This window comes from Oncorhynchus clarkii, chromosome 4 (assembly GCF_045791955.1).
Source record: "Oncorhynchus clarkii lewisi isolate Uvic-CL-2024 chromosome 4, UVic_Ocla_1.0, whole genome shotgun sequence".
Classification (NCBI taxonomy): domain Eukaryota; kingdom Metazoa; phylum Chordata; class Actinopteri; order Salmoniformes; family Salmonidae; genus Oncorhynchus; species Oncorhynchus clarkii.
Window position 1 is genome coordinate 23,871,665 of NC_092150.1, and position 19,011 is coordinate 23,890,675.

Sequence of the window (19,011 nt, forward strand, 5' to 3'; positions counted from 1 at the left end):
CATTTTACAGTGGCCTTTTATTGAACCCAGCACAAGGTGCACCTGTGTAAGGATCATGCTGTTTAATCAGCTTATGCCTTTTGCACACACTGTATGTAGACTTTCTTTTCTCTACTGTGTCATTGACTTGTTTGTGTTATTGGCTTGTTTATTGTTTACTCCATGTGTAACTCTGTGTTGTCAGTGTCAAACTGCTTTGCTTTATCTTGGCCAGGTCGCAGTTGCAAATGAGAACTTGTTCTCAACTAGCCTACCTGGTTAAATAAAGGTGAAATTAAAAAATTAAAAATATAAATATTGATATGCCACACCTATCAAGTGGATGGATTATCTTGGCAAAAGAGAAATACAAACAGGGATGTAAACACATTTGTGCACAAAATCAGAGAATTAAGCTTTTTGTGCAAACTGATAATTTCTGGGATCTTTTATTTCAGCTAATTAAAAATGGGACCAACACTTTACAAGTTGCATTTACATTTTTGTTCAGTATAGCTTTATATTCAGCACTGTATTTTTCCTTATCAAAGCACATCACCTGAGAGGGAGTGGTGGTGCCATATTTTTACATAGGCCTCACTCCAGAATAAATACCAGTAGAACAACTTGTAATTATTTCATAACAAGCATAGCCAGAAATTCAGTAACAAAACAGATCACATTTTGGCCATATCCGTGGCTTATTGGGGGTGTGGCTTTCAGTTAGTTATTATTGGCCACCAATCCCATTCGAGTGAATGTCATTCCAGTGCAACGCTAGCTACGAATTCTATCGGATGGTGTTTGCATGTTTAGGTAATAAGACAAATAATGTCCCATTTAAAATACAAAATAAAATGAGTGGGTGGGCCCGTGCCCACACAACTTTAGCAACCTAGTTAGTTAGTAGCCTATAGTTAATAAGCAGTTTGGGCACTTAGAAAATACGAAATGAAAGTACTAGGAAAACAGTGGTAGAAATTCAGTAGCTGCCTATACATATTTGGTGTATTGTTATTACAAAATAACTAATTTAGCCTAATTTTACCCTAACTTCATGAACTTTCTTTATTGTATATTCATCTCCAGATGTAGGCCTAAATCACTAGTGATGCCCTGTCATGTTAAAGAGCAACATGGTGGTACTGTGATTACAAATCTTCTTTCCCTAAATTATACTTGAGAAATTATTCCTAGACTATACATTAAGAGAAGCTATTCCTAGGTTTGAACGTTTTCAAGTGTACTGATTTGATAGGTAGAAACAGCCATAAATTAGCTTCATTTTCTTGTGTGTGTGTGTGCACATTTTTGTATAAATCTATTACATTTCCACTTCATGCGGTCTAAATCTTATTTCTAAAATAACCTGGCAATAACGTTATAATATATAACAAATACAAAAGTTGGTGTATCTTGTATCAGAATGGTTACACAACCATTCAATGTTAATCAAATCCATCTAGCTACAGATTATTTCACTAAATTACATACATTTCTCACTACATAAACCAATCACTGTTGTGACGACAAATACAACTTGTTTGGGCTGCTGTATATATTTTTTGTTAATAAAAGATCGCTGGGTTTCTTCGGGAGAAACGAGGACTACTGCAACTAGCCTAGTTACGTGGATTGTGCGACTCACCCTTTGCAGTCATTTTTCTTCACGCTGCGTCTCCAACCATTGATAAAACTCATTCCAATGGACTGAAATACTGCAAACGTGCAGAATATCCAGAAAAAGTGCAGGGCCCAATTATCCTTACATGGACATTGGGTTTTACCTGTGCGCAGGTGATGACCGTTAACGGCGAGTGTTTTATAAAGTATGAAAAAAGTACAGTAGGCTACATGTGTATTTGTGAGAACTCTACCTTCCTCCTTCCTGATTTATTTTTAAAAGGTGTGGATGTTGTCATTACTATCAATCCGATCGTGTTTAAAGTGCAACGAATGTGGCCCAAGTGTTGCTACTAGGATTTATTGCTCACCAAATTCCAGGGGATATTTGGCTGGCGGTGACAATTGAACGCCCACTGGTTGGAATACAGTCAACTTACATGATGATGCTCAGTATACTGCTTGTCTACAAATGGTGATTGGCAGTCATTTGGCTTTTCATCATGATGGCATGCAGTATTTATTTTATCATTGTAAAAGTCCCATAGGGCGGCAAACAATTGGTCCAGCGTCGTCCGGGTTAGGGGAGGGTTTGGCCGGGGCAGGCCATCATTGTAAAATAAGAATTTGTCCTTAACTGACTTGCCTCGTTAAATAAAGGTTACATAAAAAAATAGAGTGGTAATACATGTTAGTTACTACACATCTGTTTTTATTGACCCAACCTGGTCTCAGAGCATTTAGTATTAAACCCACTGGCTCCAGGTCATCTACAAGTCTCTGCTAGGTAAAGCCCTGCCTTATCCCAGGTCAACATAGCAGCCCCCACCCGTAGCACATGCTCCAGCAGGTATATCTCACAAGTCACCCCCAAAGCCAATTCCTCCTTTGGCCGCCTTTCCTTACAGTTCTCTGCTGCCAATGACTGGAACGAACTGCAAAAATCACTGAAGCTGGAGACTCATATCTCCCTCACTAGCTTTAAGCACCAGCTGTCAGAGCAGCTCACAGATCACTGCACATAGCCCATCTGTAAACAACCCATCCAATTACCTCATCCCCATACTGTATTTATTTATCTTGCTATTTTGCACCCGAGTATCTCTAATTGCACATTCATCTTCTGCACATCTACCATTCCAGTGTTTAATTGCTATATTGTAATTACTTTGCCACCATGTCCTATTTAATGCCTTACCTCCCTTATCTTACCTCATTTGCACTCAGTATATAGATTTACTTTTCTACTGTATGTTTATTTATTCCATGTGTAGCTCTGTTGTTGTATGTGTCGAACTGCTGTGCTTTATCTTGGCCAGGTCGCAGTTGTAAATGAGAACTTGTTCTCAACTAGCCTACCTGGTTAAATAAAGGTGAAAAAAATAAAAAATAAATTCAGTATGTAAATCAGACTCAATTAAATGTTACATTTCTTACGGTATGTATATTACTTTGTGGATGTCTATCATCCATTTCGTATATGTTAGCATTGAGAATAATGTACATTAAGTTACAATTCAGAAAATGCATATGTTAACATTTTGCAAAACGTATAACATATTCCAATTTGTTGTGGCTAATGTTAGCTTGGTGGCTAATGCTGACATTAACTGCGCTATGGGTTAGGGTTAAGTTTAGGAGTTAGGTTAAAGGGTTAGGGTTAGCTAAAAGTGTTAAAGTTCGGGGAAGAGTTGGCTAACATGCTAAATAGTTGCAAAGTAGCAAGTCGTTGAAAAGTTGCAAATTCGCTCAAATGCTAGTTGTCTGTGATGAGCTTCAAACACTCAACGTTTGGGTTGTTAGACATTTGCTTTATACACCCACCCATCAACCCCGACCGACCAACCACCAACCTTTTGTTTTTGCAAAGAGTAACCATACCAAACATACATACATACAGCGGGGCAAAAAAGTATTTAGTCAGCCACGAATTGTGAAAGTTCTCCCACTTAAAAAGATGAGCCCTGTAATTTTCATCATAGGTACACTTCAACTATGACAGACAAAATGAGAAAAAATCCATAAAATCACATTGTAGAATTTATGAATTTATTTGCAAATTATGGTGGAAAATAAGTATTTGGTCACATACAAACAAGCAAGATTTCTGGCTCTCAGACCTGTAACTTCTTCCTTAAGAGGCTCCTCTGTCCTCCACTCGTTACCTGTATTAATGGCACCTGTTTGAACTTGTTATCAGTATAAAAGACCAGTTCACAACATCAAACAGTCACACTACAAACTCCACTATGGCCAAGACCAAAGAGCTGTCAAAGGACACCAGAAACAAAATTGTAGACCTGCACCAGGCTGGGAAGACTGCATCTGCAATAGGTAAGCAGCTTGGTTTGAAGAAATCAACTGTGGGAGCAATTATTAGGAAATGGAAGACATACAAGACCACTGATAATCTCCCTCGATCTGGGGCTCCACACAGGATCTCACCCCGTGGGGTCAAAATTATCACAAGAACGGTGAGCAAAAATCCCAGAACCACACAGGGGACCTAGTGACCTGCAGAGAGCTGGGACCAAAGTAACAAAGCCTACCATCAGTAACACACTACGCCGCCAGGGACTCAGATCCTGCAGTGCCAGACGTGTCCCCCTGCTTAAGCCAGTACAAGTCCAGTCCCGTCTGAAGTTTGCTAGAGAGCATTTGGATGATCCAGGAGAAGATTGGGAGAATGTCATATGGTCAGATGAAACCAAAATATAACTTTTTGGTAAAAACTCAACTCGTTGTGTTTGGAGGACAAAGAATGCAGAGTTTCATCCAAAGAACACCATACCTACTGTGAAGCATGGGGGTGGAAACATCATGCTTTGGGGCTGTTTTTCTGCAAAGGGACCAGGACGACTGATCCGTGTAAAGGAAAGAATAATTGGGGCCATGTATCGTGAGAATTTGAGTGAAAACCTCCTTCCATCAGCAAGGGCATTGAAGATGAAACGTGGCTGGGTCTTTCAGCATGACAATGATCCCAAACACACCGCCCGGGCAACGAAGAAGTGGCTTCGTAAGAAGCATTTCAAGATCCTGGAGTGGCCTAGCCAGTCTCCAGATCTCAACCCCATAGAAGATCTTTGGAGGAAGTTGAAAGTCTGTGTTGCCCAGCAACAGCCCCAAAACATCACTGCTCTAGAGGAGATCTGCATGGAGGAATGGGCCAAAATAACAGCAAGAGTGTGTGAAAACCTCGTGAAGACTTCTGTCATTGCCAACAAAGGGTATATAACAAAGTATTGAGATAAACTTTTGTTATTGACCAAATACTTATTTTCCACCATCATTTGCAAATAAATTCATAAAAAATCCTACAATGTGATTTTTTGTCTGTCATAGTTGAAGTGTACCTATGATGAAAATGACAGGCCTCATCTTTTTAAGTGGGAGAACTTGCACAAACGGTGGCTGACTAAATACTTTTTTGCCCCACTGTATGTTTAGAGTATCACAGATTTAAATTTACCATCTAGTTTATGAGACCAAGCTAGATTGACACCCATCCCCACACAAAACAAAGTCCAGTGTTGTTCGAAAGGTTTATATTTATTATTCTGTTTTCAATTAAATGTTTCACTTAGTATATTCTGACCTTTGTTAAAAAAAATGATAACTCAAAAAAGCCTACGATAAACCCGTTTTTAAAAGCCTATAGATAGATGGCTTAGAACAAGTGTTTTTTTATTTCAAAATAAAATAAGTCTATACAAATGACATGATGATCAATAGTATCCGATAGCCTTTAAAATACCAGATGGTGTAAAAGGAACACAGCTGTCTCTGGAGAATTTACAACGCCATTGTATTTACAAACAGAAACATTTGTTGAATGAACAACACTAGGGGGTCCTAACTGACCACGGTGCTCATTTACAGAATGGTCTCTACTGATGAACCTAAAAACCTGGATGAAAAGCAGGAGAAGGGTCCATGAGTTGTACATTGGTCAGAAAACAAAATATCCCAAATGACTTGAGCCACGCCATTCCCTTGTCAACGGTGTACTTTCACATTATACCCCTCTTGATTAGTGACACAATTATTCTCATTTAATCTGGAAACAAAAATAACAACGGTATGCTTTAAGATGCCTTACAGTTACATTTACCCCCCCCCCCCCCCACTCCAATTCTGTCTCTCCTCACCAACACAAAAAGGCTTTTTAAGTAAAACCCTCAGATGACTGAAGTTCACAGACAGAAGAACAGCCTTTGTACAAAAAGGCAATGGATACTTTTATCAGGCAGTTTTTAAAATGAGGTCAAATCACTGTTGGATCACCTCAGTGAAACACAAAACTCAGTGAAACACAAAAAAAAAACAAGATGGTTCAGAATACTAACATGTGCCGCACCCACTTTCTTTATAACTGAACCCCCTGCTGATGGCTGTATTCAACTGAAGCTAGGTATTATACATGTTGAGCCTATATATGGCAAATTCTCCACTGTATTGGGTCAGGAGTTTTCCTGAGCAGGAAAATTGGGCATAGTTATAAACTATAACCTATTGGTTATAACAAGGGTACATAACTCCCTGAATCAGAAGACATGGCTAAACGACTGTATCCCTAAATAGGTGAGACAGGGTGTCACGTGTTGTGGATTTTGGTGACAGAATCAGACAATTTACAGAAGACAGCTATTCTAATAGGGATCATTTGCATTTGTATTTATTAGGGATGCCCATTAGCGGTTGCCAAGGCAGCAGCTACTCTTCTTGTGCGTATTACACTCAGCCTGTATCCGGTTTCTAGTTAACAATTATAATAATTATATATTTTTCCACTTAAAATACATTTAAAAACATCTTCCTGTACAACCAACCTACTTTCCAAAATCTTGACATCTCATTTGTTCAAATGTCACTTCATGAACCACAATAATTGTTTGTGGTCAATAGTTTTGACTCTTGACTATTGGTGGGTAGTGTTGGGTGGGGTAGATTACATTTCACGCTAAGAAAAAGCGTCTTACATGCAGAGGTCTGGACATAACTGAACATAAAAGTTGTTTTACAGGTTTACTTATTTTTTGCAAATGTACAACCCTTAGTACAGCTGTAAACCTTTCAGAATGAAGAGACTATTAGGAGGACGACACTGAGGACAACGGAGTGAGTGACCTGGGAGTTACACTGTTTACAAGATCATTATTACTTTCCAAACAGATAATGAGCATGTGAGACTTATTCACTGCCTGGTGTTTGGCATATAAAGATACATTTAAGGATACGTTGAGAGGAAGAGTTGAGAGAAAGGTGAACAACCTATAGTAAGTAGGGTGATCAGAAATATATGCACAAATTCAATTCAAGTTAAGTGTAGTCAAAGTAGTCGTGACAACCACCCGTGTGTATCTGAAGCGGGATCTCCTCTTTTCCCTTCCAACCCTCTGCATCGTTTGACTACTCTATACATAAAATGGCTACTCTCGTAAGGACATACGTCAGGTCATCTCTAAGATGCGTTTTTACACAAGCACTAGCAAAACCTCAGCTCAGACATTAAATCCAATTCACTATTTTTTACATGTCTGGTATACAGCCAAATGAATCAAATATGGATTACAATTTGACATTGGTTTACACCCAGATTAATTAGAGGAACATGACTCTTATTATCTTGTTAGAGTTAATCATATTGTAAAGTTCATCATTTCAAAAAGAAAAAAACAAGTGGGAAGACAGGAAAAAGGCATGTTGTGTTAGCCACTCTTACATTCAATCTCAGGGAGAAATGGTTACCATAAGTGCTCAATACTATCTGGTGGTCTGGGTATGAGCAGGCTTCTAGCATTGCTAACAGGGGCATAACTTTTGCAGTTAGTTATTAACAATTAGGTCTGTATACATATACTTTACAATATCCATGTCTATTTACTGTATCAGGAGAGATATTGAAGTCTAACAGAGAACATCACAGTTCCTATACCCACCACCTGGCCAAACACCATTGAAGACACACTGAAAATGCCATAGATGAGTGAAACAAAATGAGAGGGTAGGAGAAAATTAAAGGTGTTAATGGGTGGGAGGAAGAGCCAATACTCAACATCTCTTCATTGAGTCCAAGTAGGCCATTTAGTTCAGTTCTCCCACCCCTCCCTCCTTCCTTTGGTTAGTGCTGGGTCACACAGGGCAACCGGGAGTCTTTCAGGAAAACTCTGACTTGCTCAGGGCAATGGCCAGCTCCAGATCCTCTTGCTCCTGTTGTGCCTGTCTGGCCAAGCGCTCCTTCTCCTCCCGCTCACTCTCCCTCTTCGCCCACTCAATCATGTCCTCCTCAGTATGGTACTGCTGCTTCACACCACATAGAAACACACACACACACACACATCAGAACACCTTAGAAGCAGCATATTCTACATCCCCTCCCTGATGGTGCCACTGCACTCAACCTCCCCCATCTTGACACCCATTTTTTTTAAAGTGACACAGTAAGTTGTGAACTGTCCTGTATTAAGCTATTTCGCAGCAGCATACTGATCCCCTTGACATCTTATTGTTTATGGTAAGCTGCACCATTCTCAGCATTTCAATAGAGCTTCTTGTATGTTCCAAAAGCAAACGATTGCAATTTCCTCTTATAAATACATGTATTAGCTCCAGATCAGTGATAGGGGGGCAGTTGAGTGGCTGAAATCCCTGTATGGCTGTAAAGCATGTATGCATGTGACAGCCTTCACAGGTGAATTTCACACAGCAACAGACACATCATGCACATTTTAGACAGTGGGATGATAAAATATGGTATATTTAAGCAATAAGGATCGGGGGGGTAGTTTATGGCCAATATACAACGGCTAAAGGCTGTTCTTACCCTCAACGCAAAGTCCCTGGATACAGCCCTTAGCAGTGGTATACCAGCCACATACCACAAACATCGAGCTGTCATTATAAACTGGTTACCAATGTAATTAGGGCAGTAAAAATAAAATGTTAAGTCATAGCTGTGGTATAGCTGTCAGATATACCACAGGTGCCAGCCAATCAACATTCTGTGCTCAAACCACCCAGTTTATAAGTGTTTAGTTCACACACACACACACACACACACACACACACACACACGGGAAGCATGCCTGGTTCTGCAGTGTTCCATATATACCGGTGACCACAAATGAATACAGTATAGTGCTGCAATATACTGACGATTGGCTCGGAGATTGCCAATCTGTATTTCTTAGCACTAAAGTTAATGTCAATGAAATCAAAAAGAGATATGTGGTTGGTACTGAGAGAGAAAGCAGGTACTGAGTCACATAGTTCATAATGAGGTGTGGGACTTCAACAGTTTGTGACCCATTAAATCACTCACGAGGTACAGTCTGACAGCACAGCAGGAGTGAATATTAATGGATTTACAACCTGGACCAAATATACTGCAGATGGCGTAAACGTCTCAGAAAAAGTATACCAACTTATGAACAACATACTTGTGGGAATAGATGTGTGAATTGGATGGTACAGTCCCTGTAGGATGTTCCAGCTTTGTCTAAATGCAGTTATTCACATGGGATATAAATGGTTGGTGATGGATGTAACATGATAGAGGAAAAATGGCAAAGTAACTTCAAAGTATATCAAAATTCTGTAAATCTAACCAACATCCAGAAATGCTTATACAAGACCAGTAAAAATAGTTTTTGGAATTCGGACCAAATCGATAGTTTATTTTTTTACACCTCAAGCCTTAATTCAATCCGGGATTTGAATACGCCAGAATTCATGCATCATAGCAGAATGTAAAAAAATTTGCAAACAGTAGCTATCTGTACTAAATCAACCTGGTGGATATGGATACACATGGAGTCCAGAGATGGAGATAGTACCCTTCATAAGATGTTTTATTGAGCTCATTTGACTGAGGAAGAGATGAGAGTAAAGACCCAGAGAGAGCAGAAATATTTTTTCCACAGTGCAGATTGGTGGCGGGAGTGGTGATAACAGGATGAATGGTGGGAAGCAGAAGGAGGAGTGATTCCAGTCAGAGTGAGATGGTGGAGGAAGTGAGGGGAATCTGTAGAGGATCACCGGGAGCCCGCAAATCAGACACAAGGACAGCGCGTGCAGGGCAGGGTGCAGGTCATGCAGAGTGGAGGCAGTCAGAGGGAGCAGGAGGAATAGGAGCTCAGTCAAGCCATTTATCGTTTCTGTGGGTGTTCTAAATACATTCAACCACAAGAGCCAAAGCAAGCAGCCTAGCCTTTCCATCCACAGCCAACCAGGGGCTCCTGAGGGCTATGCATCAGGAAGAGGAAGATTTGGTGTGTGCCCGAAGTCCCACTAGTGGTGACTAAGTTCACTCAGTGAAAATGTTACCCATTTAAAATATACTAGAATATGTTTATTAATATATATACACCTATGGCTACACTATTAAAGGAGTAAAGTTATTTGAGGGAACATCAATTACAAGTCTGAACTTCAACTTAGAAATAAACAAAAATGTAATTAAAGATAAGCAATAAGGTCCAAGGAGATGTGGTATATTGGCCATAAACTACAAACCCGGAGGTATTATTGCTATTATAAACTGGTTACCAATGTAATTAGAGCACTACAATTAAATGTTTTGTCATACCCAAGGCATACAGTCTGATACACCACAGGTGTCACCCAATTAGCATTCAGGGCTAGATCCACCCAGTTTTCTAGAATTATATTTATAAACTGGATGGTTTTAGCCCTGAATGCTGATTGTCTGACAGCCATGGTATATCAGACTGTATACCACGGGTATGACACATTTTTTATGTTTACTGCTCTAATTATGTTGGTAACCAGTTTATAATAGCAATAAGGCACCTTATGGGTTTGTAGTATATGGCCAATATACCACAGGCACTCTGATGCGTTGTGCATAAGAACAGCCCTTAGCCGTGGTGTATATAGGCCTTATACCACACCCCCTCGTGCCTTAATGCTTTAATAAACTTCACATAAAGAAACATAACATTGACAAAGTAATATGCGATACATAAGGAATATATAAAACATTATATATCTCATTAGAAAAACAAAATACAAATAAAATACAACTATATTTCCTTAAGGACTTATAAATGCTCCTTAGGTAGGTTGGTAGTTTGAGAGTTTAGCTATGGACGGAGGGGAGGCTGAGACTGCCGTTTGGTGGATGGCTTGTGAGCGAGGAAACAGGGGAGGACAACCTAGACGGTGTCATGAGGAGAGGGGGCTGGGGAGGTTCTCACTTTGTCAAAGCTGGCAAATCGGTCTGGGTCCCGTGCGGGCTGGCGGGGTGAGGATGGGGCAAAGGGGTCTTGGGCAGCATCCTTGGCAGGTTGGGAGAAAGAGGGGTCTCCTGGGCCCTGGGACAGAAATGGCCCCCTTCTGTGGAACGAGTCCGACGTCTCGGACCTGGAGATATCGGCTCTCTTACCTGCATTCAAAAACACACCAGAGTTTCTGTTAGGAAAATGTGGCGCCAGACAACGTGACGGGGAAGATTTGAATTTACCGGCCATTTGAAACATTTACCGGACCCATATGCATAACTCATTGGGGTGTCTAACCATGGTGCTCAGAATGACAGAAATCACATTTTGATTATGGTAATGCATCTTAACAGAACATGCATCTCATGTAATGATACAGCCAATAAAACAATCAAATCATTTTCCAAAATGCAATTCGTAGGAAAACACCATTCTAAAACAGAGCACCTGATAGATATTCCACATGTGACAGATGAATATCTTAAGAGGGGGGAATCTAAAAGATACAACTAGGATAACTTGTTAATATGACTAGGATTGTGCCTTTCAGGACAACAAAAGAAAGTTGCTATGAAATGGAGAGAAATGGCAAAGCGGTGGGTCCAATCGTGAAATAAATGTGTCAATTATAATTACACCTGTATATACAGGAAGAAATAAAATCATATATATTTTTTCTCCCGGTCATTTTGGCTGACAACAGTTTAACTTATCGGCTTTTCATTTATTTATGTTTTGGCCAAAACCCACAGAAACCCTGACACACACCACCACCCAAGAGCACTCAGGTCAGTAAGTAATGAGAGGCCCAGGGAAGAAGTCCTAGCAAAAGTGCAACAATGACTTCAAAATCCCACAAGGTACCAAATCTCCATGTTTTCAATACCAATGCCATTCTGTTACTTGCAAATGGCAGCAGAAAAGCATGGACAAACAGTCTAGAAACAGAATGAAAGAAAATGTGCTTTCCAGAAGGACTGACCTGGGGGTGGTGGGGGAGGTCTGGTGGGCGTTCCTGTCTTGGGGGGCAAGGCTGGGGGAACATCAAGGCTGCTAGGCTGGCTGTCCTCCTTGAACAGGTTCTTGTTGTTGGAGGAGTTGGATGAGGCGAAGGGGTCGGCACCGTTTGACTTGAAAACAACCAGAGATCCAGAAGAGCATGACTGACATCTCTCCCTGGTGTTCATGTTTACATCAACACCACCTCATCACATTCCCCCCATTATTCATGCGGTTAGCGGGATCACAAAAATGTCCCTAACAATCACTAATAGCTAGTGATCCTTAGTTTTCCTCACATCACAGCCATGATGGTACACACCAAGGACAACTTGAGAACCCAATCATGACTTTACCTTGGCCAAGGCACTGAAGTCTGCAAATCCCACTCCAAATGATTCGTTGCCAAACACAGCAGCAAATGGATCTGAAGCACACACATGTAAATATTCTTCAACAACACACAGTTTAGCCAGACAGAGTACTACCATTTGCACTACCACCCACTCCCAAGAGGGAGGCTCCATCCTCGTCTTACCTGGGTCAGAGCCAGTATTTCCAGCAGTGCCTCCAGGTGCAAAAGGGTCATTGGTTGCTGCAATGAGATCCTTTTGGGAAACACATACAATGTCAGTTATAAACTAAAACCCGACAGACAGCGCACACCTAGCTAGAATAATTAAGGACAGAAGTGCACAGTCATTCTTCATTACCATGCACAGACGGAATATATCTGGGAGCATAATTAACACAATGTGCTGGTGCAGGAGGAGGGTTTTTTGGTGGGGTAAATTGGGTAGCTGCCTGAGTGAATATCCCTGAGGCATATGGACAGTTCAGCACGGTGGCACCACTCACAGTGGGGAGCTCAGAGCCTGGCTGGGAGCAGCTGAAGGGATCCGGGCCTGTAGTACACTGGGAGCCAAACGGGTCTGCCTCTGCCAGGGAGTCCATTTTGGATCCAAACGGATCCGCATCCACGTTGTTGACCTTGGCGCTGAAGGGGTCCCTGGCTGCCTTGTTGTTGGCTTTGGAGCTGAAGGGGTCCAGCCCTGCAGCGTTGTTAAGAGGAGCTGGAAACAGGTCAGGCTCCACTAGGCTGGCGCTGCCACTGAAGGGGTCAGCAGAGGGGAAGGAGGAGGCCGAAGACTGCTTGAAAAAGGATTCAGCAGAAAAGGGATCTGTACCCTTGAATGGGTCCCCTCCAAATGGATCTGTTGAAGAACAGCTACGTTACAGGTTCACATTCAAAATACAGGCTAATATAAAAATATTTCTGATTTTGTGGCTCCAATGTATAGCTGCATTGTTTGAGCTCATACGGAGTAAACAACACTCACCGGAAACATCTGCCTTTCCAAACAGATCATCTTTAAATGGATCCTCTGCACAGACAGACAACAGAATCAGCTGGGACTCATTTTTATTACATACATACACACACCTTGGCCAAATACATTTAAACTCAGTTTTCACAATTCTTGACATTTAATCCTAGGGAATTTTTACTGTCTTAGGTCAGTTAGGATCACCACTTTATTTTAAGAATGTGAAATGTCAGAATAATAGTAGAGAGAATAATTTATTTCAGCTTTTATTTCTTTCAACACATTCCCAGAAGTTTACATATACTCAATTAGTATTTGGTAGTATTGCCTTTAAATTGTTTAACTTGGATCAAACGACTCAGGTAGCCTTCCACAAGCTTCCCACAACAAATTGGTGAATTTTGGCCCATTCCTCTTGACAGAGCTGGTGTAACTGAGTCCGGTTTGTATGCCTCCTTGCTCACACACGCTTTTTCAGTTCTGCCCACACATTTTCTATAGGATTGAGGTCAGGGCTTTGTGATGGCCACTCCAATACCTTGACTTTGTTGTCCTTGTCCGTTTTACTGTGGATATAGATACTTTGTACCTGTTTCCTCGAGCATCTTCACAAGGTCCTTTGTGTTGTTCTGGGATTGATTTGCACTTTTAGCACCAAAGTACGTTCATCTCTAGAAGACAGAATGCGTCTCCTTCCTGAGTGGTATGACGGCTGCGTGGTCCCACAGTGTTTATACTTGCGTACTATTGTTTGTACAGATTAACGTGGTACCTTCAGGCGTTTGGAAATTGCTCCCAAGGATGAACCAGACTTGTGGAGGTCTACAATTTTTTATCTGAGGTCTTGGCTGATTTCTTTTGATTTTCCCATGATGTCAAGCAAAGAGGCAATGAGTTTGAAGGTAGGCCATGAAATACATCTGAAGGGACACATCCAATTGAAACAAATGATTAGCTTATCAGAAATTTCTAAAGCCATGACAATTTTCTGGAATTTTCCAAGCTGTTTAAAGGCACAGTCAACTTAGTGTATGTAAACTTCTGACCCACTGGAATTGTGATACAGTGAATTATAAGTGAAATAATCTGTCTGTAAACAATTGTTGGAAAAATGACTTGTGTCATGCACAAGGTAGATGTCCTAACCGACTTGCCAAAACTATAGTTTGTTAACAAGACATTTGTGGAGGTGTTGAAAAATAAGTTAATGACTCCAACCTAAGTATGTAAACTTCCGAGTTCATCCATCCATCCATCCATCCATCCATCTATCCATCTATCTATATATATATATATATATATATATATCGATATATCGATATATATATATCCACACACACACACACACACACACACACACACACACACACACTGGTTTTTCTTTATTTTTACTTTGTAGAATAATAATAGGTTAGACATCAAAACTACAGAATAACACCTATAGAATCATGTAACCAAAAAAGTGTAATAAAATCAAAATATATTTTATATTTGAGATTCTTCAAAGTAGCCACCCTTTGCCTTGAAGAATTAAAAAAAAAAACTGAAATATCACATTTATAGCTCGGCACACCTGTTTTTAGGGAGTATCTCCCGTTCTTCTCTGCAGATCCTCTCAAGCTCTGTCAGGTTGGATGCGGAGCGTCGCTGCACAGCTTTTTTCAGGTCTCTCCAGAGATGTTCGATCGGGTTCGAGTCCAGGCTCTGGCTGGGCCACTCAAGGACATTCAGAGACATGTCCCGAAACCACTCCTGCATTGTCTTGGTTGTGTGCTTAGGGTCATTGTCCTGTTGGGAGGTAAACCTTTTCCCCAGTCTGAGGTCCTGAGCACTCTGAAGAAAGTTTTAATCAAGGTTCTCTGGTACTTTGCTCTGTTCATCTTCCCTTGATCCTGACAAGTCTCCCAGTCCCTGCCACTGAAAAATATCCCCACAGCACGATGCTGCCACCATGCTTCACCGTAGGGATGGTGCCAGGTTTCCTCCAGACGTGACGCTTGGAAAACAGGCCAAAGTGTTCAATCTTGGTTTCATCAGACCAGAGATTCTTGTTTCTCATGGTCAGAGTACTTTAGGTACCTTTTGGCAAACTCCAAGTGGGCTGTCATGTGTCTTCTACTGAGGAGAGGCTTCTGTCTGGCCACTACCATAAAGGCCTGGCTAGTGGAATGCTGCAGAGATGGTTGTCCTTCTCGAAGGTTCTCCCATCTCCACAGAGGAACTTTAGAGCTCTGTCAGAGTGACCGTCGGGCCCTTCACCGCCGATTGCTCACTTTGGCCAGGTGGACAGCTCCAGGAAAAATCTTGGTCATTCCAAACTTCTTCCATTTAAGAATGATGTTCTTGGAACCTTCAATGCTGCAGACATTTTGTGGTATCCTTCCCCAGATCTGTGCCTCAACACAATCCTGTCATGGAGCTCTACGGAGAATTCCTTCGACCTCATGGCTTGGTTTTTGCTCTGACATGCACTGTCAACTGCGGGACCTTATATTAGGCATGTATGTGCCTGCCCAAATCATGTCCAATCAATTGAATTTACCACAAGTGGACTACAATCACATTGTAGAAACATCAAGGATGATCAATGGAAACAGGATGCACCAGAGCTCAATTTCAAATCTCATAGCAAAGAGTCTGAATGCTTATGTCAATAAGGTATTTCTGGTTATTATTTTTAATAAATAAGCAAACATTTCTAAAAACCTGTCTTTTTCATTATGAGGTATTATGTGTAGATTGATGAGGGAAACATTTTTTTTATTCTAAAATTGTTAAAGGCTGTAACGTAACAAAATGTGGAAATTGTCAAGGGGTCTGAATACTTTCCAAATGCACTGAACATTCATACATACAGTAGGTTTGTCAAGTTTGAAATTGCTCCTGTTAGTACAATAAACTATCTGAGACGTGGAGGGGTAACTCACGGTCAGTGAAGGGGTCTGACTGGAAGAAGTCCAAATCAGGGAGTGGATGGGAAGTGGTCTGAGGAGGCAGCACAGGCAGGGTAGCATGGGGAGGCTCAGTTGACTCTGGTCTCGGTTCTGGCTCTGGAGAGTCCACCTGCTAAGTAAATACAGCACAGTCCAGCAGACCTGGGTTCAAACAATATTTAGAGTATTTCAATTATTTTCTATTACATTGGAATTAAGTATTTGGGGAGATATACAGTACCAGTCAAAAGTTGACACCTACTCATTCAAGTTAAAATTGTATTTTTACTATTTTCTACATTGTAGAATAATAGCGAAGACATCAAAACTATAAAATAACACATATGGAATCATGTAGTAACCAAAAAAGTGTGAAACAGATCAATATATATTTTGATGACAGCTTGGCACACTTGTCATTCTCTCAACCAGCTTCACGAGGTAGTCACGTGGAATGTACCTCAATTAACAGGTGTGCCTTGTTAAAAGTTAATTTGTGGAATGTCTTTCCTTCTTAATGCATTTGAGCCAATCAGTTGTGTTGTGACAAGGTAGGGTTGGTATACAGAAGATCACTTCGAATGCTTTTCCAACAGGCTCTCTGGAGAGACCAGAAAATAGCTGTGGAGCAATGCTCCCCATCCAACATGACAGAGCTTGAAAGGATCAGGTGTGCCAAGCTTGTAGCGTCATACCCAAGAAGACTTGAGGCTGTAATTGCGGTCAAAGGTGCTGCAACAAAGTACTGAGTAAAGGGTCTGAGTACTTTTGTAAATGTAATATTCAAGTACATTTTTTATAAATTAGCAAACATCTCTAAAATCCTGTTTTTGCTTTCCCATTATGGGTATTGTGTGTCGAATGATGAGGGGAAAAAACAATTAAAATACATTTTAGAATAAGGCTGTAACCTAACAAACTTTTGGAAATGTCAAGGGGTATAAATACTTTCCGAAAGCAAAGTATTTCCTCTTTAAAGACAAGTAGTAATTGTTTTTGGAAATGCATTTGGAAAATATTTACAAAATAATAAAATACTCCCATGCATTTAAACTAGGTCAGTCTGGTATTTGAAATAATGCCAATAATATCAAAGAGTAGGCAATTTATAGGAAAATGTTTTAAATACTTCTCATAGAAGTAGCTGAATAGGGCCACATTATTTAAAAATACTCATTCATAGAAAATATTTAAATAAATGACCTGAACCCAGATCTGGATTCCAGGGGGGAATCCCATGGCTAAAGATGAAGCGGCCATATTGGACCAGATTGTACCTTGGGAGTGCTAGCTTTAAACGACAACTCCTCATCTTCTTTTTCTATATCTTTGACCTCTGCTTCAACTTCAGCAGTAGGACTGCTGTGCTCCTGAAGGGTGAAAGCAATGGGACTAATGTGCTCCTGAGAAAATAGAAGGAAAAATAGCAACTTCAGACACCATGATGGCATAACAACACGTACAACTATCACTCAGACTTATGAACAAATAATAAATGACCCAGATATTTCAGAGTACAATATATTGCCTTCACAAGGTTGTCCTGTGGTACTGGCCAGACAGTGGAAGATAGGCTGTTATAGAGGTCTTCGAAGGCATCAGACTTGGGCTCTGGTTCCTCTGGGGTCTTAGGCCGATCCTCCTCATCTACTTCTTCCATCGGTTCAGCAGGCTCCATCTGTGGCTGGCTGGCTGGAGGCTCCACTCTCAGCTCCTCAGGCTGGTCTTCCTGATGCTGCTCCTTCGCTGAGCCATTCACCAGCACTGGATCCTCCTCTAGGGAATTCTTACAGCTGAGCTGGGCCGTGACCAGCCGCTCCTCAATCTGTAGATCACTTTGCTTCTGGTGCACCTGCCCTCCATACAAACAGAGGTACAGAGAGCACAGGGATAAGGGAGAGAGAGCGCAGAGTGATGGATATAGATACACACAGTACCAGTCAAACGTTGACACCTACTCATTCAATGGTTTTTATTTTGACTATTGTCTTCATTGTATAATAATAGTGAAGACATCAAAACTATGAAATAACACGCATATAGAATCATGTAGTAAACAAAAAAAGTTCAAATCAAAATATATTTTACATTTCAGATTCTTCAAAGTAGCCACACTTTCCCTTGTCATTCTCTCAACCAGCTTCATGAGGTAGTCACCTGGAATGCATTTCAATTAACAGGTGTGCCTTGTTAAAAGTTCATTTGTGGAATGTCTTTCCTTTCTAATGCATTTGAGCCAATCAGTTGTGGTGAGAAGGAAGGGGTGGTATACAGAAGTTTGCTCTATTTGGTAAAAGACCAAGTCCATATTAAGGTAAGAACAGGTCAAATAAGCAAAGAGAAATGATCGTCCACCATTACTTTAAGACATCAGCCAATGCGGGAAAATTTCAAGAACTTTGAAAGTTTCTTCAAGTGTAGTCGCAAAAACCATCAAGCGCTATGATGAAACTGGCTCTCATGAGGACCGCCACAGGAAAGGAAGACCCACGCAACCCAAATAAATGCTTCAGAGTTCAAGTAACAGACATCTCAACATCAGAGGAGAGACTGCATGAAACAGGCCTTTGTGGTCAAAGTGCTGCAAAGAAACCACTGTAAAAGGACACCAATAAGAAAAAGAGACTTGCTTGGGCCAAGAAACACGAGCAATGAACATTAGACTGGTGGAAATCTGTCCTTTGGTCTGATTAGACGCAGAGTAGGTGAACGGATTACCATGTGTGGTTCCCACTGTGAAGTCAAATCAAATCAAATTTTATTTGTCACATACACATGGTTAGCAGATGTTAATGCGAGTGTAGCGAAATGCTTGGAGGTGTGATGGTGCTTTGCTGGTGACACTGTCGTGATTTATTTGGATTTCAAAGCGCACTTAACCAGCATGGCTACCACAGCATTCTG

The 19,011-nt window shown here is 40.9% G+C and overlaps 1 protein-coding gene across 14 annotated transcripts in view; it reads right to left on the reverse strand.

The window, feature by feature from the left end:
• Positions 1–5,133: 5,133 nt before the first annotated feature.
• LOC139406618 (epidermal growth factor receptor substrate 15-like) overlaps positions 5,134–19,011 on the reverse strand; it is a 31,693-nt gene continuing 17,815 nt past the window's right edge. For 5 of the 14 annotated variants that reach the window (XM_071149403.1, XM_071149398.1, XM_071149401.1 and 2 more), the window contains 10 exons: positions 17,636–17,959; positions 17,385–17,510; positions 16,102–16,240; positions 13,187–13,231; positions 12,705–13,060; positions 12,385–12,454; positions 12,203–12,273; positions 11,830–11,977; positions 10,824–11,011; positions 5,134–7,908 (listed from right to left, as the gene is read on the reverse strand). In XM_071149403.1, coding sequence (XP_071005504.1) covers positions 7,762–7,908; positions 10,824–11,011; positions 11,830–11,977; positions 12,203–12,273; positions 12,385–12,454; positions 12,705–13,060; positions 13,187–13,231; positions 16,102–16,240; positions 17,385–17,510; positions 17,636–17,959 — 1,614 coding nt within the window. In that variant the 3' untranslated portion in view covers positions 5,134–7,761. Of the gene's footprint in view, positions 7,909–9,248; positions 11,012–11,829; positions 11,978–12,202; positions 12,274–12,384; positions 12,455–12,704; positions 13,061–13,186; positions 13,232–16,101; positions 16,241–17,384; positions 17,511–17,635; positions 17,960–19,011 lie in introns of those variants that run through there. The other 9 variants (XM_071149408.1, XM_071149406.1, XM_071149407.1 and 6 more) reach the window with 2 other exon arrangements.